Genomic DNA, 23,339 nt, shown 5'->3' with positions numbered 1-23,339 from the left:
GAGCCACCACGCCTGGCCCAAAATGCATTTCTGAAATAACAAGACTTGAAAATCAAAATGACTGCTCCATCCACAGGCTGCAGAATGGGTACTTATGAGCAAGCATGCAGACAACACTAATCTTGTACATCTCCAGGTGTGACTATTCCTTTCACTTCAACACCCAGAGGCCCTTGTAGGGTTATTAATTAACTCTCATTTCAATATTGTTGTGTCTCAGGGAATAGGGAGGTCCTGAGAGAGGGAGAGAGTTGGGGGAACGGCTGGTCTGTGGAGAGGTCAGAACACATACAACGTTTATTGATTAAGCTTGCTGTGTTATATGGGTGCAGTTCATGGCGCCCCAGAACAATTACAACAATAGCAAAGATCACTGATCACAGATCACTATAACACATATAATAATAATGACAATGTTTGAAATATTGCAAAAATTACCAAAATGTGATGCAGAGACCCAAAGTGAGCACATGCTTTTGGGAAAATGGTGCCAACAGACTTGCTTAAAGCAGTGTTGACACGGATCTTCAATTTCCTATTGCTGTCACCTATATTTCCCAAAACCTTCAATTTCTTTAAAAATTCCACTACCTGTGAAGTGCAATAAATGGAGGCGTGCCTGTATACTCTCTCCTAATATCCTGTCTCCAGCCTCTGCAGCCCCCTTGGCCCACCCCCCTGCACCCCTGCCCCTGGCACCTTCCAACGTCTGAGCTCTGTGTTGTCACCCCATGGAAATGCCACCCTTTAGGGAAGTCTCCAACTTATTCAGTCTGTAGCTGTCAGCGCACACCCATCTATCCTAGCACTACTGCAAGTCACTGGTAGTTTAATTCAGTCAGCCACTCAGCCTTTTGGGGAGCATTTATTGAGCCCCTACTGTGTGCCAAGGAAGAGCCAATATTGAGCATAAGCACAGGATTCCTGCCTTCAGGGAGCTTACATTCTTAGCGTGGGAGGCAGAGATTAATCAATCACATAAAGAAAGAGCACATTAAAGAAGCGCCTGGCACCCTGTAGGCCTTCTGCAGGTACCTGGTGAGTGTCCACAGCTGCCGTCAGGGCTGTGAAAGAGGCATGGAGGGTGGGGCGCTTCCCTGAAGAGGAGGTGTAAAGGAAGAGCAGTGGTGAACAGGCCAGTAGGGGAGGAAGGGCACTCCAGGTATGCAAGTCCCCGTGCTAGAAAGAAGTGTGGCCCTGTGGCCTAAGGGAAGACCTAGAGGCCAGTGTCACTGGTTCGCAGTGACAGGAAAACAGTTCAAGGTGAGGCTGTAGAGACCAGGCAAGCAGGGCCTTTAAGGCCTTGGAAAGTTTTGATACCGGCAGAAGAGCAAAGGGTCACCTACGAAGGCTTTCAGGTAGGGAGAAACTACCCAGCCTGTATTTTGAAATTTTGAGCCTCGAATTGGAAGCTTCACTGAATGAATGCAGGGAGGCCAGGTGGAGGCTAATGCGAGAGTTAACTGGGTTGGGTCCATCTCCCTACTAAACAGTAAGTGCCCTAGGACAGGACCTGCGCTCGGCACCCTTCCAAAATCACAGAAACACACACACACGGAGCCCAGCCTGAGCTTGCACAGAAAAGGCACCCCACACACATTTGAAATCAGTCTGAAATCAGAGTTACCTAGCAACTTTCAACCCACCAGTTTATGTACACAGGGCCCTGGGGGCCTTGGGAGCAGTGGGGTGGGAAAGGGAGCCAGGCATCCTGCTGACCAGTGTCTCTCCCACAGTAGAACCTGGGAACAAGGCTCCCGTCTCTCCATTCACTTGCTCCGTTAAGTGTTGTTCATGTTCATGGCCTGCCGGTCCACTCGCTGCTCCTGGCAGGGTACACCAGGCTCTGTCCCCAGCCTTCGGCAGCAACAGCCAGGTATGCTGGCCTCTGCCACACCATCCTCACTCCTCACCGGTCCTGGCGTCGAAGTGGAGGTGATGGGGGATGCCGTACTGGAGGCAGGTCATAATGTCCGGGGATGTGGCTGTTCTTGGGTGAGTCATAGTGGCCGGGAGGTAGGCCCGGAGGCAGAGGGGGCTGGGGGCCCACAGAGTCTCGGTCTGGAAATGTATAGGACAGGATGAGAGGGCGAGGCTCCTCCCACTCCTCTCCCACTCCCACCCTTCTCCTCCCCTCTTCAGCCTCTTAAAGGCAAGGAGAAGGAGATAGGTCTCTGGATACATAGCCCAGCTTACCATCAGCTAGTTGTGTGGCTCTGAGCAAAAGGCCCTTAGTGCCTCAGCTGCCAGTGAGAAAGCCACCTCAGCCCATCCACCTCCCAGGATACCAGCAGACTTCATCCCCTGCCTGGCTCCCTACTTTTCTGGGTGCCAACTCCACCCCCCGATGCTGTACAACCACCACTTCCATCCTGAGCCCTTCGAGGCAGATACACATGCTGTTCTCCAGATGAGGACACAGGCTGTGAGAGGCCACCTCGATTCCTCATTGTGCCCGATTTGAGCTCGAGGCTGACCCAGAAGGCCTCACTCTTGCTGCCACATCGCGCCTTCTCCTTCTCCTCTCCCTGTTCCTTCTCTTTTTCTGCCTCCCTTGTCCCGTTTCTCTGCCAGTCCTGCCAGTGGAAAGGGAGGGCTCACCATGGATCAGGGGGCTGGGCTGCTCGTAGGTGCCACTGTCTCTCTGTGGCGGGGGCTGCCGCCGCCTCTGGCTGTCCCGGAGCTGGAGCTGACGAGGCTGCCTGGGGGGAGATCCTGAAGGGGGACCTTTCATTTCCATGTAGCTGCTCTCCCGGGGTCCCCCTGGCAGGCTGGGCAGGTCCCGGATGGTGGCATAGGGGTTCTCACTGCTCAGGGAAGCCACGCTGGCCCCGAGCCCGTCTTCAGAGATGAGCCCTAAGGATAGAGCAAAGAAGTCAGGCCCCACGGAGGCACTGGTTCCTTAGCCCCGGCTCAGTGACCTCCCTTGTTGCCCCTGTGCCTATACCTTTATTATAGAATGGGCCTGGGCCATTGCTGTAGCTGTAGCTGCGGTCCAGGCGGCTGCTTCCTGAGGAGGAGACAACTGGCAATCAGCCCTCTGTCCCCTCCCCAGACTCAAACACCTCTAAAATTGGGGCCCAGAGCCCCATCTCCAGACACATTCACTCAGACGTTGCGGGATGCCAGGCTGCACACATCCACCCTTACCAGAGACCCAGGACCCCTGGCACCTACCCCTGTCCAGAGGCCCAGGCCCCCGGCACCTACCCCTGTCCAGAGACCAAGGGCCCCGGCACCTATCCCTGTCCAGAGGCCCAGGCTCCCTGGCACCTACCCCTGTCCGGAGGCCCAGGCTCCCTGGCACCTACCCCTGTCCGGAGGCCCAGGCTCCCTGGCACCTACCCCTGTCCGGAGGCCCAGGCTCCCCGGCACCTACCTCTGTCCAGAGACCCAGGCCCCTGGGAACCTACCCCTGTCCAGAGGCCCTGGAGGGTGCTCCCGGCGGCGCTTCCAGTCAGCAGGCAGGGTGGCGTGGTTATCATGCCCGTGGGCCCCACCTGGCCACTCAGGGGCCTGCAGGCTGGCAAAGAGCTGGCTGGGAACCTAAGAGGGGACAGGGCAGTAGGGAGAGCAAATGCAAGGACAGGGCTTTCCAGAGTCAGGTCTGTGCGCTTCCCTCCACAGTGCACTATGCCCCCAGCACTGACCTTGTTAGGGGGCGGGGGGTTCAGGGAGCACTGCGACAGGGTGTGGTAGCTGGGGTTGGAGTAGTAGTGACTATAGCTTGGAGGGACATCTGCACAACAGACATAAGCGCAGGGTGAGCTCAGCGATGGGCAGCAGTCCAGGAGAGCTGTTCTGTCCCTGAAGATGAGTACTGTGGCCTCGCTGACCTCCCTTCCTCCCTCCTCCCCACTCCTCAGTTTCCCTTTGGGTCATGCCCAGCATCCACTCTTGTGCCTATGAGCCAGCCACTCCTCTGTGCTCCAGGCCCCAGGCCAGCTCACCTGGCATGACATACTCGGAGCCGTCCAGCCGCCCGCTGCTGTAGGCCACTGCCAGGTGGTGGTGCTCCTTGCCTTTTTGCCAATGCCGATAACCAATGAACAGTGCCACCAAGGCCACCACAAGGGACCCCAGCACTGCAATGCCAATCACTGCACCCAGCGAGTTATAGGCCACTGGAGTGGTAGGCATCACAGTAAAGGGCTCCTGGATTCCTGTGTGGGATGGGGCGGTCACTCAGAATGGCATCTTGGCTCTGCTGCATGGGACAGGTGCCCAAGAGGAAGGCAGGGACAGTATGAGGGACCTAGGTCCCAGTTCCCGGGGGACAATGGGTAGAAAGGAGGAAGGAAAGAACTCACCAATCCTGCAAGGCGCACCACTGTGCCCGGGGGGACATACACAGGCCCCAGTCTCCGGGTGGCACTTTTCCCCAGGACCACACTGACATGGCTGGGAGCAGTTAGCACCAAATGTCCACAGAGGGCAACCTGGGGAGACAGCCAAGGAGGCAGGCAAGCATCAGAGGGCCAGGAAACTCTGGTCTCCTTTCTGGGTGAGGGCTAATTTGGGGCAGGGGCACAGAGTTCCCCTTCTGTTTGTACCTTGCAAGCAGTGGGGTCCAGTCCAGCCTGGGGGGCAGATACAGCTCCCATCCTGGGGATGGCAGGTCCCACCATGGTGACATTGGCAGGGCTGGGCACAGTTTTCTCCCCAGTGTCCTGGAGGGCATGCTACAGGAGACAAGGGGCCTGTCTGGTGGGGCCGGTACAGCCCCTCCCAGATGAACTCTCAGCCACCAGCATCACTTAAGTCTTTAGCTCAGCTTTGGTTTCCCTGGGGACACCAAGGCTTTGAACAGTATCTGCAACCAATGATCATTTCCAGCCCTATCTCTCCCCTGAACTCCAGACCCACGTGCCCACCTCCTTACTCCACATCTGCACTTGGCTATGTAATAGCCACTTCAAACCAATGCATTCAGTGCCACCCAACCAAAGGCTTCCAAGCTACCCCACGTGGATTTTTGTTTGGTTTTTAACAGAAGAGAGAAGTAAACATCTATCCTATGTAAGGCATTATTATTGTGTGTCTGACACTAGCAATAATCTAATAGTCATTGTAGCCAGATTCTGTGGAAAAACTCTTCACCAAGATGACTTCCTTTCCTACCCTGCCTGCCGGTAAACTGAAATTCAGCCTTCTTCATAACGGCCTGTTTCCTCTTTCCAAACTCATTTTACTTGGCTTTTTTGGACTAATATTTTCCATGATCTTCATATATTTTTGTGGGGGAAAGGCTCACAAAATAAAGAAATACATGTATTTATTAGTATATAAATAAAAATAAACTGAAAAATGCAAAAGAAAAAAGGGCCGGGCGTGGTGGCTGACGCCTGTAATCCCAGCACTCTGGGAGGCCAAGGCGGGTGGATCACCTAAGGTCAGGAGTTTGAGACCAGCCTGGCCAACATGATGAAACCCCGTCTCTACTAAAACTACAAAAATTAGCCTGGTGTGGTGGCGCATGCCTGTAATCCCGGCTACTAGGGAGGTTGAGGCAGGAGAATCGCTTGAACCAGAGGCAGAGGTTGCAGTGAGCTGAGATCACACCACTGCACTCTTAACCTGGGTGACAGAATGAGACTCGGTCTCAAATAAAAAAAGCAAACAAGCAAGAACACGTCCCAAGCTAAGCCTATGACTTCCCCTGCTCCCATAGAAATACTGTTCTTCCCAGGCTTCCCATGCAGAAAGGCAGTAAATTGTTTTTTCCCTGAGCTGTTCACTGTTGCATCCTTAGCACTGAAAACAGTACCCAGCAGGTAGGCAGTGCCCGGTAAATATTTGCTCAAGGTGGACCCAAGGATTTTATACCCAGGAACTGAGACAGAGGCCTCCCGACCTCAGCGCCCCCTCTCAGCATGCACACATGCTCAGACACACAAGGTACCACATACGCTGGGAGCAGTCAGGGCCTGTCCAGCCAGCCAGGCAGTAGCATGTCCCGTTCGAGGGGTGGCAGGAAGAGTGATTCCCGCACTTGCAGGGCACACAGCGTTTGCCGTAGCGGCCAGGCTGACAGGCTGGGAGAAAGGGGCACTGGTGATTGGGGGCAGAGGCCGACCCTTAATCCGCCCTTACCCCACGGTCTCCCTCCCTCCTCCCACTGCAGTAACTAGCCTGAAGACAGGTCAGAGGAAGAGACCAAGGGGGATGGAGAGGGGAGAACCCTGGCATCCGACACCACACTGCCCCCTGCTGCTGGCAGGTGGAGGGGGCAGTAGGGAGACTCACATCTCTGGCAGGAGGGGCCTCGGAATCCGGGTGCACACACACAGTTGCCATTCTCAGGGAGGCAAGTGCCCCCATTCTTGCAGGTGCAGGTGTTGCTACAGTTGACTCCCCATAAGCCCTCAGGGCAGGACAGGTGGCATCGGGTGCCTGTGGGAGACAGCATCAGGTGTGCCTGGATGGGCCCCCTTCAGTTCCAGTGGGCTCTTCTGGACACATATCCTACGGGGTGCATCCCCCAATCCACAGTAGGCCTGGGGCCCCAGAATGCTCACCCGTCCAGCCAGCCTCACACTGACAGCGTCCATGAACCGGGTCACAGCCATCAGAGTGGTCACAGTCACAGTGACTGGCACAACCTTCTCCAAATTGCCCCTTCTTGGAAAATGAGTGGAGAGTAAACAGGCTAGTCAGCTGGGGGACACCATGCCCTCCCTCCCTCCCCCAGGCAGACAGGCTGTGCAGCACTCACCGGGCAGGGCAGCTGGCAGCGGGCCCCATGCCACCCAGGGGTGCAGGTACAGGCTCCAGTTTGGGGGCTGCAGACTCCCTCATGGGCACACTGGCAGCTGGCATTGCAACCAAAGCCCCAGGTTCCAGATGGGCAGGGCACAGAGCAGTTACCACGCTGCCAACCTGGAGGAGGGGCCTGGTAGGTAGGCATGGGGACCCAGCTCCCCTCCTGAGCCAGCACACAGTGGGAGTTGGCTGGGACAGATCCTACTATGCTATGAGCTGGGGTGGGTGGAGCTGTTCATGACACCATACAGGAGAAAAGCCTATGAACTATTCAATGCTGAGCAGAAGGCTAACTGCCTTCCAGTGAGGTACCACCCCATTCTGGGTCTGGGGTGCCTTCTGCAAAATAAAGGGGATGGCAGTAAACCCAAATGTTTACAGGGGTCCCATCAGGTGGCTAAATGAATTCTACAGAGGATGTGCTGGACAACAGGGAGTAGTGGGGACTGAAGATGGGAGACTGGAACTTAATAGAGAGCTAGCCAAACAGAACACAGCTGTATCAGAATCCAGCCTAAAGGTTGCCCTCGTGCCACGCTGGCAGATCTGAGGCCCTTCCCAGCACCGAAATTGTGTTTCTCTATGACTGAGGGTGAGGGATTTCACCAGGGAGGTGTCTTTTGGCCTCAGCCTTCAAGGACAAGTAACATATTTGTGGTTGAAGAAGGCAAAGTGGATATTCCAGGAAGGAAATCGCCTGGACGCTTCCCTCTGTCCAGCTGCTGCCCCCTCCACCCTTACCCTGCAGCCACTCCCCTGCCCTTGGACTACCCATACTCTTGGACTCTCCCTTCTTCCCTTGCCCGACCGTCCCCCAGGCCCTCAAGTCCTCTCTGGGAAACTCAATCCAATTACCTTCCTTGCAGACGCACTCGCCGTCGATGGGTGAGCAAGCGATGGCATTTTCACAGGAGCAGCGTGAGGAACAGTTGACACCGTAAGAGTCCGGAGGACAAAGACTAGCACAGTGAGGGCCCTGAAAAACGGTGAGCGGTGAGACGGGTGGCCCATTCCTTGGCCTCTCCGCCGGCCTCTCTTCCTCGCAGCGGGGCGCGCCTCACCGTGTAGCCCGGAGCGCACTGGCAGAGGCCGCTGGCAGCCTGACAGACGCCGCCGTGCAGACAGAGACAGTGCTCCTGGCACCCCGGCCCGTGCGTGTCCTGCGGGCAGCTCTCATTGCAGTGGAGGCCCGCCCAGCCCGGCAGGCAGGAGCACTCCCCATTCATCGGGTGGCAGCTGGGGGCGGATGCGGGGGCGCGGCGGGGTCTGAGCTGGGCCAGGACAGACCGGCTTCCCCGACCCCTCCGCGTAGTGGGATTCGCACATCGCACATCGCACATCGCTGGGGCAAGGGAGCCACTACGGAGGCTCCACGCTATTCCGAAAACGGGATTGAGGCAAGTAGTGGTACCCCAGGCTCCTCCCTTTTCCCTTCTGTGACACCTGTCCCCCTTGGATAACCCCTGGCGCTGTGGCGACCTTGGTCCGAAGACCTCCCCATTGGCCTCCTGATCCGTTGACCACGTGTCCCGCGGCCCACCTGAGGCTGTGCTCTGGGTCGCAGGTGCAGGGGGCCTGGCAGCTGAGACCGTAGAAGCCGTCGGGGCAGAGGCGCTCGGTGCAGCGGTCCCCGGTGAAGCCATGTTCGCACAGACACGCGCCGTTGGCGGGGAAGCAGCGGGCGTCCGGGCCGCAGTCGCACGTCTCAGCACAGTCCTGCCCAAAGCGCCCCACCGGGCACTCCTCCCGGCACCTGGGCACCTAGCCGAGTGAGCCTGGTGGCGCCCCACTTCCTTCCGCCCCACCTCCTTCCGCCAGCCTCCCGCCTTTGCCACGCCACTCACCTATCCCCAGTGTAACCCGGAGCGCAGCGGCACTGCCCAGTGAATCGGTCGCAGAGGCCGCCGTTGTGACAGCGACATTTCTGGGAGCAGTTGGGTCCGTGAAAGCCCTCTGGGCAGGGCAGGGAGCAGATGATGCCCTGTGGGGATGAGACGTCAACAGGGCCAGGCACTCAGCCTCCTCCCCAAGGCCACAGGACCCCTGATACCCCCATACCCACAGAGCTCACCCCTCACTCACACCCTCCTTGGAGCCCTGCTTAGTACCACCCACAGAATACGCCCCACACCCCATGCCCACAGGCCCCACCCTCCCTACCATCCAGCCAGGGGGGCAGCTGCAGGAGCCCTTCGGGGCTTGGAAGACACCTCCATTTTGGCAAGGATGGGTGCTGGGGCAGAAGAAGCCAGCAGTGCCCTGGAGGCAGGACACATCACAGCTGCAGGACAGAGCAGGGGAGGTCAGTGTGCAAACAAGCAATAACTGCTTCCCCTGGCGCCCCCAAGGGCTGTCCCCTCAACCCCCACCTCAGGACTCAGTGATTCACACTTACTCTTCCCTGCTGGGGACTATCAGTCAGAAAGCAAAGGGTTCCAGGACTGGAAATGGCAGGGACACCCTAGCACAGCAGGTGGGGGTAAGCAAGAGCCACGAGTGGCATGGCATGTGTGCCTCCTCACCTGCTCTCGGGAATACCTGTGTTACTGCAGTGGGCTGAACTCCACCAGCGCCTCCACAAAGCCCCATCCTGATTTCCACCTAGGAACTCCCCAGCTCCCTCCTGGGACTCCCCAGCTCCCCCTGCACCCTGCCTTGTGACAGGGTGCTCTGGGTCCTTGTCCCAGCCTCCCTTGACAGCATGCCTCCACACACATGCTGCTTGATGTTCTCTTCACAGCTACCTTCCATGTAGACAATACTATTCCCGTTTTACAGACAGCAAGCAAGCTCACGAAGTGTCAGTGGTTTGCTCATTCCACTAGTGGGGTGGGATAGGATCCACTGGGATAGAGATCCTGGCCTCCACACCCTCCCCACACTTGGGGCCCTGTCTGAGCCACTTCATTTCCCCGTGTATGTGTGTGTGCCCCTGTGTCTGCGACCTCGTTAATGTGTCATTCCCCCCATTACACACCTGGGCCCAGTTCTCTCTGCGGGGCAGAAGCAGGCTCCATTCTGGGGATCGCAGGGTGCCCCATGGCACTGGCAGCGGAACTGGCAGGCAGGGCCATAGTACCCAGGGGTACAGGGCTGAAGGCAGTTTGGGGGCTGCAGACCAGAAAGGCAAGCACATACCCCACTCTTGGGATCACAGGAGCTGTTGCCGCAGATGCAGGGCTTGTCACACTGTGGCCCCCACATTCCTGGGGCACACTCTATGGGATAAGGAGGCAGGAAGGGGGTCACCAGGGGTCTAGCCCATCCCTGGCCTCTGGTTAGCCCCTGCCTCTGTCTCCCAGCCCCCACACCCCACTGTGTCTTCCACATCTCCAGAAAAGGCAGCTGGCAGCAAGGGACTCTCAAAGATAATTGCCCTGGAGTCCTAAGCTCCTGTGACCTGGTAGGGAGGGTGTGCCCGAGGGTCCTGTGGCCCTGAAGGCACAAGAGGCCACTCCCTGGGGTCAGTAGCCACTCACCACTAGAACAGTCGTCGCCCCGCCAGCCTGGTACACATTGGCACTGATTGGGTGCCACACAACGGCCATGGACACACTCCTGGGCACAGAGTGCTGGGACAGAGATGGGTGTGAATGAGAAGACGTGTCCATCCCTGCCCCTACCCACCTTTTATCCTGCAAAGCCTAACCCCACCTTCTTCCAACAGCAGGGACCAGAAGTTCTCCAAGCCCCAAAGCTGCCTCTAAGATAAAGAAAGACCAAGGGGCAGCAACTCAGGGGGAACTTAGCAAGATGCCAGGGTTTGTGGGTTCCTGTTCCTTTTTGTGAATTTGTCTGAGCACCTCATTGGGAAAAGGCTTTGGGGGAGATCCACAGAAGGGGGCTGGATATGGACCCTGTCCAGAGAGAGGGCGGGTAAGGGCTGGGATGGGTCAGGCTGGAGAGCTGTGTTCCCAGGGGCTAGTGATGGGCAGTGGCTGAGGGAAGTGGGAGGAGGAGGAAGGCAGGCTCCGGTCATTACAGGGTGCTGGGAGGGGGTGCAGTGGGCAGGGGAGACTGGATGGTGACAAGTCAGAGACCAATAGCAATAGAGAGTCAGGGACAGTAAGAGACAGAGGCAGACCCAGACACCGAGTCCTGAGACACAGAGCGACAGAGAGATGAGATAGCCCAGAGACAGAACAAGAGCTCTAGGGCAGACAGTGACTGCTGAGGGGCCTGGAGAGGGGGAGGAGACATGATGGCAGCTGGAGAGAGGGTGTGAAGTGCTGCTCCTGATCCTGGGGACAAGGCCAGGGAGAGGGGAGGAAGGGGAAAAAACCCAAAAGGGCAGAGGAGTAACCCCACCCTAGTGGGGGCCAGGAGGGGCTCAGAAGAGTGGGCTAAGCTCCCCCCATTCCATTGCCCCACCCCCCCAGCCCCACAGTGGACTCACGGACACAGAAACCACTGCTCTCATAGAATCCTTGACAGCACTGCAGGCGCTGGCGGTGGTCCGTTTTCACCACCTGACGGTACACGGTCCGGTACACAACCCTAGGAGACCAGGAAAGCGGCCCTTAGTCCTCCCAGCTGTCCGCCCGCACAACAGTGTGGCCAGGGCGGGGTGGGGGGGTGGCACTGCCTAACACTCTGGGCTGGGGGAGCATAGAAAGGGCATTTCCTGGCCAGGTGCAGTGGCTCATGCCTGCAATCCCAGCACTTTGTGAGGCCAAGGCAGGTAGATCACCAGGTCAGGAGTTTGAGACCAGCCTGGCCAAGATGGTGAAACCCTGTCTCTACTAAAAATATAAAAATTAGCCAAAGGCGGTGGCGGGCACCTGTGATCCCAGCTCCTTGGGAGGCTGAGGCAGGAGAACTGCTCGAATCAGGGAGGTGGAGGTTTTGGTGAGTCGAGATCGTGCCACTGCACTCTAGCCTGGGTGACAGAGCGAGACTCTGCCTTAAAAAAAAAAAAAGAAAGAAAAGGCATTCCTTGTTTGAGGTTGCAATGAGCTACCATCTTGCCACTGCACTCCAACCTGGGTGACAGAGTGAGACCTTGTCTATTAAAAAAAGAAAGAGCATTTCCTTCTTGCCCCACTCACACAGGCATGTACTGTAACATGCATGCCCACCCTAAACACACATACACACATACAACCACACACACATCCACACACACGAACCCCACACAGCCCACGCAAAATGAGTCCTGAGAAGCCAGGAGTTTCTGAGAAGTGAACAGGGACAGAGGGCCAGGGACCAGGCCAACACAGCAACTCAGGCAGACCACCCACCCATGGAGGATGACGAGCACTCACGTGGGCTGGGGGCAAGTATGAGCGCCCTCCCAGGGGCGCTCGCAGGGCTCCGAGGGGAGCAGACTGAAGGGGCGGGAGTGGGACTCCTTGGTGGTGGTGGTGAAGCTGCAAGACAGGGAACAGGGTCAGGGTGGAGGGCAGGGAGAGGCCTGAGTGACGCAGCGGAAACGGCCATGAGGGCTTGGCCACAGTGGGGAATCCGTAGCCCAACACTGGGGCTGGCTCCCCAAGCCTAGGTCGGGACCCCCATCCTGTCCCCCACTCTCAAGTCTGGAGGACTTCTCCCAGAGCTGGAAGGTTCCTGCGATTCCTTCCGTCAGAGCCCCCTTCCCACTCGATTGGCCCAGGGACTTCCATTTTTCTCTCCCCACACTACCCACCCAGCATGGGAAAGGTGAGTGAGAACCGAATCCTGGGCCCAGCTGGCGGAGATGGGTTGGGGCATTTCTGGCTATATTTCGCCCTTGGTCTTGTGTCCCTGCCCTGTTCCCTTTGCTCCCCCTGGGCCAGCCCCTCTGCTTGCTCCACCGTGAATGGCTCCCACTGTGTGCCCTGCCATGAAGCTGGCCTCCCAAAAGGACTAAGTGACAGGGACAGAGAAAGGATGGGTCAGAGACAGGACAGAGACTGAGACAATGTCAGAGACGGTGCTGCAGTCAGTGGTAACACATACAGAGGAGTAAAGAGAGCTGAAACAGAGAAACAGGCGGGAGTGGAGAGGCTGGAGAGAAGGAAGGAGGTAAACAGGAGGACCCCCATAGGGACAGTAGGGACAACCGGGAGCTAGGGTTTGGTGCCCTCAAGGCGCAGCAGGGGCCCTCTCACCTTTCCCAGAAGCTGCAGGTGTTGGGATCACTGGGGTTGAGAGTTTCAGCCAGCCCCAGGCCCAGGGCCAGGAGAAGAAGAGGGTGCAGAGGCAGTGACATTGCAGAGGCCTGCCCCAGGGCTGGCACAGAGTGGGCAGGGGCGCTGCAGCGAGCAGCCTGGAGGACCTGTCTGCAGAGATCTGAGCCGTGGGCCTGCAGAAGACACCAGACTGCAGCCCCATGTCCTGCGGCCCCTCGCTCTGGGCTCCAGCTCCCCACCTCGCTCCTGGACCACAGTCACTTCCATGCCTCCAGTCTTTGCTCATGAATTACTCAGACACCCTCACGTTTCATTCACCTGGAGTTCTCATCTTTCAAGGTCTATCCCAGGTGCCACCCCTTCTCTCCTCCACTTCCTGACCCTCAATGGCAGACAACCCCACTCACTGCTTCTGGGGGTCCCAGTACCATTCACCCCACCCCACTGTTCCAGTGCCTGCTCCCTGGCCATGACCTCCAGAGGCAGGGACCCAGTGCCTTTCATCTCTGAATCCCCAGCCCCCAGCCCAGGCCCTTCCCAAGGCACTCTGATATTTGTACCAAGGTGTGAGATCGGAAGCAGTGAGGGGAAGTGATGAGGGATGCAGCCTTGGGCTCAGTCAGAGGAAGAACCTTCCAAGTCAGAGCAGCTCGGGAATGGAATTGGCTGCCTCAGGCGGTGAGCTCCCCATCACTGGATGTATGCAGGCAGAAGCCAAAACCAGCCTGATGCAATACTGTCTATGTGGTGGGAATGGGGCTGGGTCCAGGTGACCTCCCAACCAGCGGTGTGCTGGAGCCAGCTCGGTACGCATCTCTTCCTAGCAACGTGTTCAATGAATCAGGCATGGGGGTTATTTACACCAGAGAAACTAGCAAACACTACAACCCAAGGCCAGTCCCCGCTTCCCACAGTCAGTAGTGACACCTTAGCCAGCACGCTACACGCAGCTCTAGGGGCCATCGCCTGAGGAGGTCGCCAACCTGGTGACCTTGCATTTAAGAAAAAGCTCCCGCCTCCCTCACATTCTGTCGGCCATTTGGAAATGGGGTCCTCTCCATCCCCACCACCTCCGGCTCCCGGGACTTCATGCAACTCTGCTCCCTCAGCTCCTGAGCTCAGGAGAGGCTGAGCTCCTGCCGCGCCCACCCCTACGGCCGGCTTCAGGTTCTGCGTTCCGTGTTCCCAAAACTCTCTGGCTCCCTGCTCTACACTCCCCGAGGCGCCCACATCTGCTTATAATTTTTCTGAGAAGAGAGAAAGGTCGCGGTTGCTGGCCCCTTACCCCCCTGAGTATCTCTGGAATGCTGGCCCCACCCCACACCCACACACTCCCAGGGCCCCCACTGCCCCTCTCAGCCCCAAGGAAGGCAGCCCCTCCTTCCCTCCAGGTCTGGGCTCCTAACTGAACTCCATCTCAATGCCATGCTCCTCCTCCATCTTTAACCTGGCAGCAGCCTTTCATCCAGGAGGCTGGCCCGCCCCTCCTCCCTGTGCCAGCATCTACCCACCCCTCCAGTGCAGCCCAGCCACCATACCCCATCGCACCTCCCTCCGGCTGAATCTCAGCCTCCAGCCTCCTCTGTGCTTCCTCCCATCCATCCTCAGTCCCCAAGTAACTCACCAGGTGGGACCTGCCCACAGCTCAGCCCTGGGGCCTGGGGCCTGGGAACCAGGGAATGTCCCGGGGGGGATCCCAGCGTTCAAATATGAAGCCTGAAAACAGGAAACAGAGCCTGGCTAGGATGAGGGACAGCAGGCGGCATGACGGGGGTGGCTCCGTCCTCCCACCATCCTGAACGCAGTGTGGAGCATAGCAAAGGGCTATGACCAGAAACCTCTTTCTGGCTGCTTGTCTCCAGAGTGGACACTGCGGCCCCCTCTGCAGGGGAGAGGACAGGGTCAGGAGTGCCCTAGAGACGTTCCCCAGAGTGTCCCAGCGCTCCGCTCACATCATCCATACACGTCCCCACTCCTGGAGTCATCCCTTCTCCCAGCGTCCTCAAACCATCCCCTCCCACCCTGCCCTGCTCCAGCCATCCTCCCAGGCCCAATGCCCACTACAGGGCTCGCTCTGCCTGGCCCCAGCTAACCTTCTCCCCACCTCTTCCTCCTCGTGGTTGGCAGCCAAGGCCGTGGGCAGGACCTGAGCCCTCCCTCCATCCATCTCTGCCTCGTCTCTCCATCTCCACACTCCCCTCTTCCTGGACCCTCAGCTCTGGCCCTGGCCTGGGGCCCCTGTGCTCAGACTGGACCGCAGCTCAGTACATCTGAAGCCAGGCTCATCACCCTTGTCCCTGGGTGAGCCTCACTCATCTCCTGAGCCACACGGGGACCCCCCGGGCATCCGCCTGCCCTGGACCTGTTCCCAGAGCCAAAGGCGGTGTGGCGTGGGTGACCCCTGCTGCAGGAAGGACTCGGGTTAAGGCCCAAGGAGGAGGTACCGTGTAGCTTGAGCAGTTGTGGGGACTAGAAAAGGTCCTTCCCCCATTCCTGTCACCCCAACCACCCAGGTGCCATCCCTGTCACCTCCCCCCAGCCAAATTCTAGGGGATGGGAGGCTTTGAGATGGACTGGAGGAGAAAGAGGAGCATGAGGAAGGGCTGGCTCTAATCCCCACCCCCTTCTGGATGGCTGCAAGCTTAGCTGGCTAGAGGGGTGGGTAGGTTCTGTTTTCCCAAGGGTCCTCAGGGTAGGGCCGGAGTGCGGAGGAGGCATCAGCTGGTCAGCCCAGAGGCTGAAAGCCAGGGTGGGGTCAGGGGAGACCAGTGGGTGGCCCAGGGAGGGGATAGATCAGGTGGGCGTCCTGTCCGGAAGAGGAAGGGTTTGGCCTGACCATTCTTTGCCCCTGAGAAGGGAACACAGGCCAGACCAGGAACCCAGAGCCACCAGGCTTGTTCCCATCTGAGCCTTTGTCCCTGAGGGGCTGGGGCACCTGAGCTGGCCCATGCTCCCCCAGCCCCTTTCAGCCACAGCAGCACTGGGCCCCAACATACCCCTCAAGGGGGTGAAATCAGACCACTCCTGGGCCCCTGATCTGCCCTGGGGGCCCACAGTGCACTCAGTGTGGGGGGCCCTGGAGCACCTCCCCAGCAGGCTTGCTTCTTCTCATACAGAGCCCTCTCCTTCAGCCTTCACCCTCCAAGCCTCTGGTTCAAGGACTCAAACACCTTCCCTCCCAAGAATCATAATGTGACCCCACGTATCACTCACTGAGCTGACACAGGCAGGGTGCTGAGCAATGTACATGTATCATCACATTCAAAGTCTACATTCACTCCTTGTGGTAGGTGTTACGGTCCACTTCAGAGATGAGGAAGCAGGCACAGAGAGGTAAGAAACCTGCCCGGGACCACACAGCCAGGAGCGTCAGAGCTGGGATGCAAATCCAGGCTGCTGGCAGAAGCCTCCCCATAATTCCATTCTTTCCCGAGCCCAGACGGGAAGCCCAGGGGCTCTGCATCTTCCTTTTAAAAGCCTCTCTTATGGGGGTGGGGGAGCTGGCAGGGGGTTGGACAGGAGAAGGGGACGGGGGTGGGGGCTGCCACAAAAATATGATCAGAAGCGTGGGAACCAAGATGTGTTTACAGTCAAGAATGAGCTGACACTTCTCTCTCCTCCACCTCGAGATGCAAATCGGCTGGGCTTCTGGCCAGGCCCTGAGATCCCAGCCCTCTCTGCCTCCAAGCCCACACAGAAGACCAGAGCACCCTCCCTGGGCTTCCCCAAACTCCAGTTCAGCTGGTTCCCTTTGGTAGGGAACCCCCTATGGTCACTGTGCCCCAGCCCCTCCTAGGAGGAAGGAATTGAGTGTAGGCTCTGGGGGAGCAGGGGTAGGGGTGGGGTTCCTGGTGGACAAGAGGATCCATTTCTACAGAAAGCAGAGATTAGGCTGGGTGCGGTGGTTCACGTCTATAATCCTAGCACTTTGGGAGACCAAGGCGGGTGGATCACGAGGTCAACAGATCAAGACCATCCTGGTCAACAAGGTGAAACCCCGTCTCTACTAAAAATACAAAAATTAGCTGGGCATGGTGGCACGCGCCTGTAGTCCCAGGTACTCGGGAAGCTGAGGCAGGAGAATTGCTTGAACCCAGGAGGTGGAGGTTGCGGTGAGCTGAGATCACACCATTGCACTCCAGCCTGGGTAACAAGAGCAAAACTCCGTCTCAAAAAAAAAAAAAAAGCAGAGAGTAAGAGTGATGGAAGTGAGACAGCAGAAGGGACCTCCCCACCGCTCCTTCCAGCTTCTCTGGGAAGTCATGTAGCATAGGATAACCCCTGAGCTCTGCACCCCCAGCCCCTGGGTTCAAGCCTGGGTGTGAATCCCAGCTTGCAGTTTCCCTGCCTATGAAATAGGGATGAGATGGGTACTTCCTTTGTAGAGCGTCTGTGCAGACTCAACGAGTTGATCCAGATAAAGTGGTTAGAGCCAGAGCCTATATGCTCAGTTAACGTTAGCTGTCTCCATGGCAGTGTCCTCAGTCCCATTCCTCCTCCTGCACCCAACGTGGCCCCCTTCCCCCCTCCCCCTGACACCTTTGGGTATTAATTCCAGGGAAAACTTTCTTGTTTTCTCTGAAGAACCCCCAGGCTGATCCGGGAATGGGAATGGGGCCGCAAATGCTGACAGAGAGAAAGGAAGTGCGGGCAGGAGGGGGCCAGGCTCCCCGGGGAACCTGATCCCCCAAAACGATGGGCTGCCCGCCAGGTGCATCTTCAAGCCAGATGCTCTTGACAAGGCAGAATGCCTGAATTCTGCTTCTCCCAGCAGGCTCCCGGGGCCTGAGCACCAACGCTAGTTCCTCTCTAGGTTCTGCTGCCCCCTCCTCTCTTCTCCATCTCCCTCTCCCTCTCTCTCTCACCACTTCCAATCCTGGAGTACAAAGCTTCTAGTCCTATCTCTGTTCCTTACAAGCTGTGTGACCTCAGTTATATTACTCGAGTCCTCTGATCCTCCATCTCCTCATCTGTAAAATGGGAGAATATCACTCCCCACCACCTCTCAGGGTTCTGCAAGGGTTGGTACTGCTGGTTCCAGTGACCATTCTGGAACAGAACCTCAGACTAGAGCCTGCTTGGTGGATGTGTTTGATGCAAAAACAGAATCCTCCAAGCTCCAGGGTTTCTGCCTCTTCCTTTTTGACGTTTGTCTTGTTCTTCATCAGACATTTTGCTATCTGACTTTCCCCCTTCCCTCGTCAGCTTCTTGGTCTCTGTCTTCCTGCCTCTCTTTTTTCCTTTCTATATACTAAGGCTGACGTGTACAGTTGCACAGTATATTCACTGCACAGCGGCACCATTTTGAGGGTAGAGTGGAAGCCAAACTCCAGCCACGGTCCACTTACTAGAGCCAGGCGTCTTAGTAAAATCAGGTGCTAAGGTTGTCTTGCCTGTATCTCACTTGTCTGTCTGTCTGTCCTGTCTTTCTGTCTGTCTCCCTGTCTCTGGGTCTGTTTCTCTGTGGCCTTTTCTAACCTATCTTTGCCACAGAGATAGGATTACTTAGTCCTTCCCACCCAGCAGTGAGATCGCAGTCCAAAGACTTCTCCCCTCCCGCCCCACACAGGGAGCTCTCCCAGCGGCCTGCTGCGCTCCACGTGGGCTACCCAGCACACCCATGCACATGCTTGCACACAGAGCACCGCCTAGATCCAGGCTGGCCGGGCCCTCGGCACACCAGGCATGTCTGCCGGATGAACAGGAAGCGTGCGTGCGTGTGCGCCAGAGTGCGCCAGAGGCTGGGCGGGAAGGGACAGGGGTGAGGGGCTGGACTTGTGTTCTCTGTGGCTCAGGAAACAGAGCTAGAGGGTCCTAGGTCCGACCTGTTTACTCATCAGGAAATGGGACGGCTGCAGGGATCCTGATTCACACATCTATCTCGCACACACACCTCCTGGAGGCTGTCGCCAGTGCCAGTCCCAACCCTCGCCACCACCCTGAAAAGTGCTGGTGATTGTCATCCCCATTTTGAGGGCGGCACAGTGGAGGGTCTCAGGTAAAATGCCTTGCCAAGGCTCTGGCTGCAGAGGCAAGAGCAGGATTCTAATCTGCTTCAAAGGACAAAGCAGGGTGGGGAGGTAACCCCTGGGGTGACACAGGCTAGGGAGCAGCGCCCCCTCAGACCAGCCTGAGATTACCTTCAGAGAGTGCTCTGGCCACTGCCCCCCTCTCCCACCCTCTGTGGCTTTCTACACCCCAGGAAGAACACCCAGGGGCCCGCCCCCCCCCAGTGGGCCCAGCCTCATTGCCTCTGCCCCTGTGCTCCCATCACACGGGACAGCCACTGACCCACATGCCTCTCACACACCACTGCAGCTCAGGCCACCCCCGAAACGCCCAGATTCTACACAGCCTCCAAGGGCCAGCCTCTTCCAGGAAGCCCCTCTGTGGCTCCAGCCTCACCAACTCCTCCCTGCTCTCCAGGCCTTTCTGCAGGCTCTCTGCAGTCACCATAGACCCTCATGGCCTCAAGGAGGCCAGAGTTACTCTTCTCCCCCGAATGCCCTGAGGCCGGCTCCCAGCTGGACTTGCATCCATCCCAGAGGCTCCACACCTCCCCAAACCCCAGCAAAAGTCCTGGCACCAGTGGACCTCCTCTGGAGGCAAGCGGAACTCACCAGGCCAAGCCAGGGCTTCACAGCCCCCAACATGCCCCAAGTCTGCTGGGCTGATTAGGCTGACAGATACCGTATCTGTGATTGCTGGCTTGTGAGTCTGGTTTCCCTACCAGGTTGGACTCTTTCAAATCTCATTCCTCTCCAAGGCTCTGGGAGCGGGCCTGGGTGCCCCTGGCTGTTTCCTCGAAACTCCCATCCTATGAGTCATTATGTTTTTATTAAAGTCAGCCTGCCTCACTGGACTGGAGCTCCCCAGGGACAGGGTACGTCTCTGCCTTCCTCACCACTGTAACCCCACCAGGACCCACACCCAGGGCACTGGGCACCCAACAGGCAGTAACTAAACGTTTGTGTGGAGTGGATGGACTGATACACCCTGAAATCCTTTCTGACTCCAGTTAGCCTCGACTTTCCCAGGAATGGGAAAGAGGGAGGGACGCTGAAAGGCTGCAGCTTCTCCCCATACTCCACACAGCAGAAATGGGCCCTTGTCCTGAGGCCCTCGACACACAATGAAGTGCGTGTTTGCTGAGATGATGGAAGGTGGAAGGCAGAAAGAACTTTTCAATGTTAAAAGCAAAAGGCGGCTCCAGACTTGCCCTTCTGACCCCCAGCAGGAATTCCTCAGGGCCAGCCTCCAAGTTCCTATGGGATGAGTGCACGCAGCGCCAGGCCCTGAGTCACCTGGAGGTGTGGTGGCATGCCCACGGCGCCTCAGCCCTCTTCCGGTGCCTCCCCACCCAGGGACAACACACCCTCACTGTCCACTGCACACATCTCCCGGTACCCAGAGGGACTGGGCCCCAGGTGCCACTCCATGGGCTAGGATGGAGGGCAAAAGCGGGAGGGCATGAGCACCTGCCGGCAGTGAATGGGCCACGCCCCAGGACTCACCCGCACGCTGTTTCTCCCAGGACGCTGGTCTTGCTGCACGTGGGTGCTGTAATACTAATTACCGCGCCCTGTTAAATGTGTACTGTGTGTGGGCTGCTAGATCCTTTGAGTTCTCCCAGCATGCCCATAAAGTAAGTGCTATTATGCCTCCCATTTTATGGATGAAGAAATGTCCCAGAAAGGTTCAGTGATTTGTCCTAGGCCACACCGGTAACTGAAGCCAGAGCAGGGGTTTGGGCCGGGTTTATCTAACACCAAAGCCTGTTCTGCTTTCTTTTTCTTTTGTTTTGAGACAGAGCTTCACTGTGTACCCAGGCTGGAACGCAGTGGCCTGATAGCGGCTCACTGCAGCCTCAACCTCCTGGGCTCAAGTGACCATCCTACCTCAGCCTACTGAGCAGTGGGCCCCCAGGTGGGCACCCCCCCCCAGCTAATTAAAAAGAAACTGCAGAGATGCAATCTCACTATGCTGACTAGGCTGGTCTTGAACTCCTGGCCTGCAGATTTCCTCACACCTTGGCCTCCCAAAGTGCCGGGATTACAGGGGTGAGCCACCTCGCCTGGCGTTTCTACTGTGCTGCTTTCTAACCCCGTAGTTTGTTTGGTCTTCTGACTTTCTCCCTCTGCCTCTGTCTCCACCTCCTTTTGTTCTGTCTCTAGGTCTCTGTTCTGTTTTTCTAGGCCTGCTTTTCCTCCTCCGGGCGTTTCGCTGTAATGAGTCTGCTTCTGCGGTGTCTCTTCATCTGTCAGCCTGTTTCCATGTTTAGGTCTGTCTCTATCTCTGTCTTTGTGTTTCTCTCTCTCTTTCTCTGTCTTCTCTGCCCCTTCCTTCTGGCTTCTCCCCTATAGGTTAGGTGACAGGAGCCAACATCCTCCCCAGAGGTAGGATGGCCCCCGGCATCCCCCATGAATCCTGGGAGGCCTCTTTCTCAAGGCTCCCTGGGCTTCTCAGCGGAGAGGCTTGGGGAGCAGAGTGTGCTGGGTGGAGGGAGGCACACAGCAGCCCATGACTTCTATCTCTCTCCAGGTTTCCGACTGGTGGATGGGGCTGCCTGGAGTATGAGTTTCCTCTTCTGGGAGAGTCTGATAGGGGAGGTTGAGGGGGAACAGAGGGTGGAGAAACAGCTGCCAACCCTCAGCTTCACCCTCCAGTGGAGAGAGAGGAAGGCAGAGATGAGCCTGGGCAACCCAGCTCCTAGAGATGGCCCCACCTGCATTGGGGCACATGGTGGATGGAGATGGCAGCCCCACCTGCACTGGGAAACATGGTGGATGGATCTTCAGAGGCCTCAAGAGTAGGAAAGGCCACAGCAGGGAGGAGAGAGAGGGAACAGGCAGGCTGCACCCACACCCTGGCTCACGAGCACACACAACAGGTCCTATAGCGTGAACTGGGTTTGAGGGGGTTCAGAGACGAGCTCCCCCATCTCCAACCATCCCCCTAGCACAAGGCCAGCTTAGGCCAGAGTTGAGAACTGACACCCAGCCCAGTGCTGCCTGAGCTGAGGCCTGGCTGAGCCTGGGAATCTCAGGCTAGCATAAGCTGTTCCTGTCCCCAGGGAACGAGGGTCACAGCCCAGCCCCAGGAGAGGCCACTCATAACAGGCCAGAAGAGGGGAGTGGAGAGCAGCTATGGGAGGCTAGAGATGGGGGCAGGAGTGAAGGGTGGCCTTGCTGGCTCCTGGACCCCCCCGACACACCCACCTGTCCCTTAGCACAACCTCAGAGCATCAGCCTGCCAAGCTTTCTGAGGATCCAGATGCCCGGAGATTCATGCCGGGACCTCAAGCCGAATCCCCAGTCCTGATAACCAGCAAAGATATGAGAGCCAGCGACCTGCAAACCTGGATCCCCCCCCTACATCCTCCCGCACACATTCCTCCCCAGTGGGCAGAGATGACACTGATGGTAAACACTAACGTGGGATAATAAGCACTGTCCTCAGTGTTTACTATCTGTGTGTCCAGTGAACACAGGCGACATGTTTTTGCTCACTTAAGCCTCACCACTCATGAGGTAGGCCCTATATTATTCTCCTTTAGAAATGAGAAACTGAGGCACAGAGGTCAGGTCTCTTGGCCAAGGCCCAGCAGACAGTAAGCTGCAGGGTGGAGGCTGGCACTTTGGCAGTCTCTCGTGGCTACATTTCCCTTGAGCCAAGGACAGTACCCCGGTGCTGGCCAAGGACAGCACCCAGTCTTCTCTCCCCAGCCCTGGCTACCCCCAACTCACACAGTCTGCAGACCAGGCGCTCAGGGAACAACCTCGGTAGTATTTCATCTCATTTACACGTTCATTACAGAAGGGAACCCCCAATCCATCCTCTCTGGCCCCCTCCAGTGCCTCCTCCCCCTCCTTCACGTCTCTCTCCATCAGTCCCTCTTTTCTACACTCCTGGCTCTGGGGTCTCAGACTCCAGTTGAGGAGAGAGACCTCAGGTCCTACGCCCTTTCCCTGGGGCAGGGTGGTCTTCGGGGGGCCCCCCCTGCCGGGGGCACGCAGTCACTCACCTGCCTTGAGGCCCCGTCTCTCCTGCCACCTGGGGTGGGGGACCGCCCGGGTCTGCGGGGAGGAGGGCTTGGACGGTCGAGGATGGAGCGAGGGTCCTCGCGTCGAGCCCCAGCCTGACTGCGGGAGCGGCGTGGAGGCGGGACGCTGCTGATCACAGGGCGGAGAGGGGCGCGGAGTGGCGGGGGGGGGGGCAGGAAGGGGGTGGGAACTCGGGCGCTCGCCAAAGCAGGAAGTTTTGACAAGGAAACGGGAGCCGGGGGAGGGGAGATCCAGGCGCCCTGGGGGGAAAACTGTGCTCAGGGTGGGATCACCGAGGCCGACTCTGCGCAGCCTCGGCCAGGAGCAGAGGGAGATGAGGAGGGGAGGTCAGCGCAGGGGCCCAGGACCCAAGTACCCACTAGCTTCCCTTCGCTGTGCGGCCTGGGTTACTTAATCTCTGGTG

General features: G+C 57.7%; 1 protein-coding gene across 14 annotated transcripts; it reads right to left on the bottom strand.

Moving 5' to 3' along the window:
• Window positions 1-269: 269 nt before the first annotated feature.
• PEAR1 (platelet endothelial aggregation receptor 1) lies at window positions 270-23,027 on the bottom strand. 14 transcript variants are annotated; one of them, XM_035279320.3, is made up of 25 exons: window positions 22,897-23,027; window positions 14,497-14,588; window positions 13,433-13,692; window positions 12,852-13,045; window positions 12,027-12,131; window positions 11,159-11,259; window positions 10,242-10,334; window positions 9,740-9,980; window positions 8,923-9,043; window positions 8,607-8,743; window positions 8,303-8,515; window positions 7,824-7,998; window positions 7,618-7,738; window positions 6,716-6,879; window positions 6,519-6,621; window positions 6,247-6,393; window positions 5,910-6,035; window positions 4,554-4,682; window positions 4,311-4,439; window positions 3,951-4,163; window positions 3,651-3,739; window positions 3,414-3,546; window positions 2,948-3,010; window positions 2,602-2,856; window positions 270-2,061 (listed from the first exon to the last, which is right to left on the bottom strand). In XM_035279320.3, exons 4-25 carry the CDS (start codon window positions 12,950-12,952, stop codon window positions 1,910-1,912), a joined length of 3,111 nt encoding a protein of 1,036 aa, XP_035135211.2. In that variant the 5' UTR covers window positions 12,953-13,045; window positions 13,433-13,692; window positions 14,497-14,588; window positions 22,897-23,027; the 3' UTR covers window positions 270-1,909. The 14 variants fall into 14 exon arrangements, with proteins under 14 accessions (XP_035135211.2, XP_078212140.1, XP_035135208.2 ...); XM_078356014.1 differs by having other exon boundaries at window positions 9,740-9,873; XM_035279317.3 differs by lacking the exon at window positions 13,433-13,692 and having other exon boundaries at window positions 14,421-14,588.
• Between the last annotated feature and the right edge of the window lie 312 nt (window positions 23,028-23,339).

The sequence above is a fragment of the Callithrix jacchus genome, chromosome 18 (genome assembly GCF_049354715.1).
Source record: "Callithrix jacchus isolate 240 chromosome 18, calJac240_pri, whole genome shotgun sequence".
Classification (NCBI taxonomy): domain Eukaryota; kingdom Metazoa; phylum Chordata; class Mammalia; order Primates; family Cebidae; genus Callithrix; species Callithrix jacchus.
The sequence above is the reverse complement of the archived record's forward strand: the minus strand, read 5'-3'. Positions and strand labels throughout refer to the sequence as shown.

Bases quoted from the DNA above. Each gene is read 5' to 3' on its own strand.
- PEAR1 (XM_035279317.3), bottom strand. From the start codon at position 14,474: ATGGATGGGAGGAAGCACAGAGGAGGCTGGAGGCTGAGATTCAGCCGG. The intron at 11,260-12,026 runs GTGAGTGCTCGT...CTGGTCTCCTAG, and splicing joins CATACTTGCCCCCAGCCCAC to GGTTGTGTACCGGACCGTGT. The intron at 6,622-6,715 runs GTGAGTGCTGCA...TCATTTTCCAAG, and splicing joins GCTGCCAGCTGCCCTGCCCG to AAGGGGCAATTTGGAGAAGG.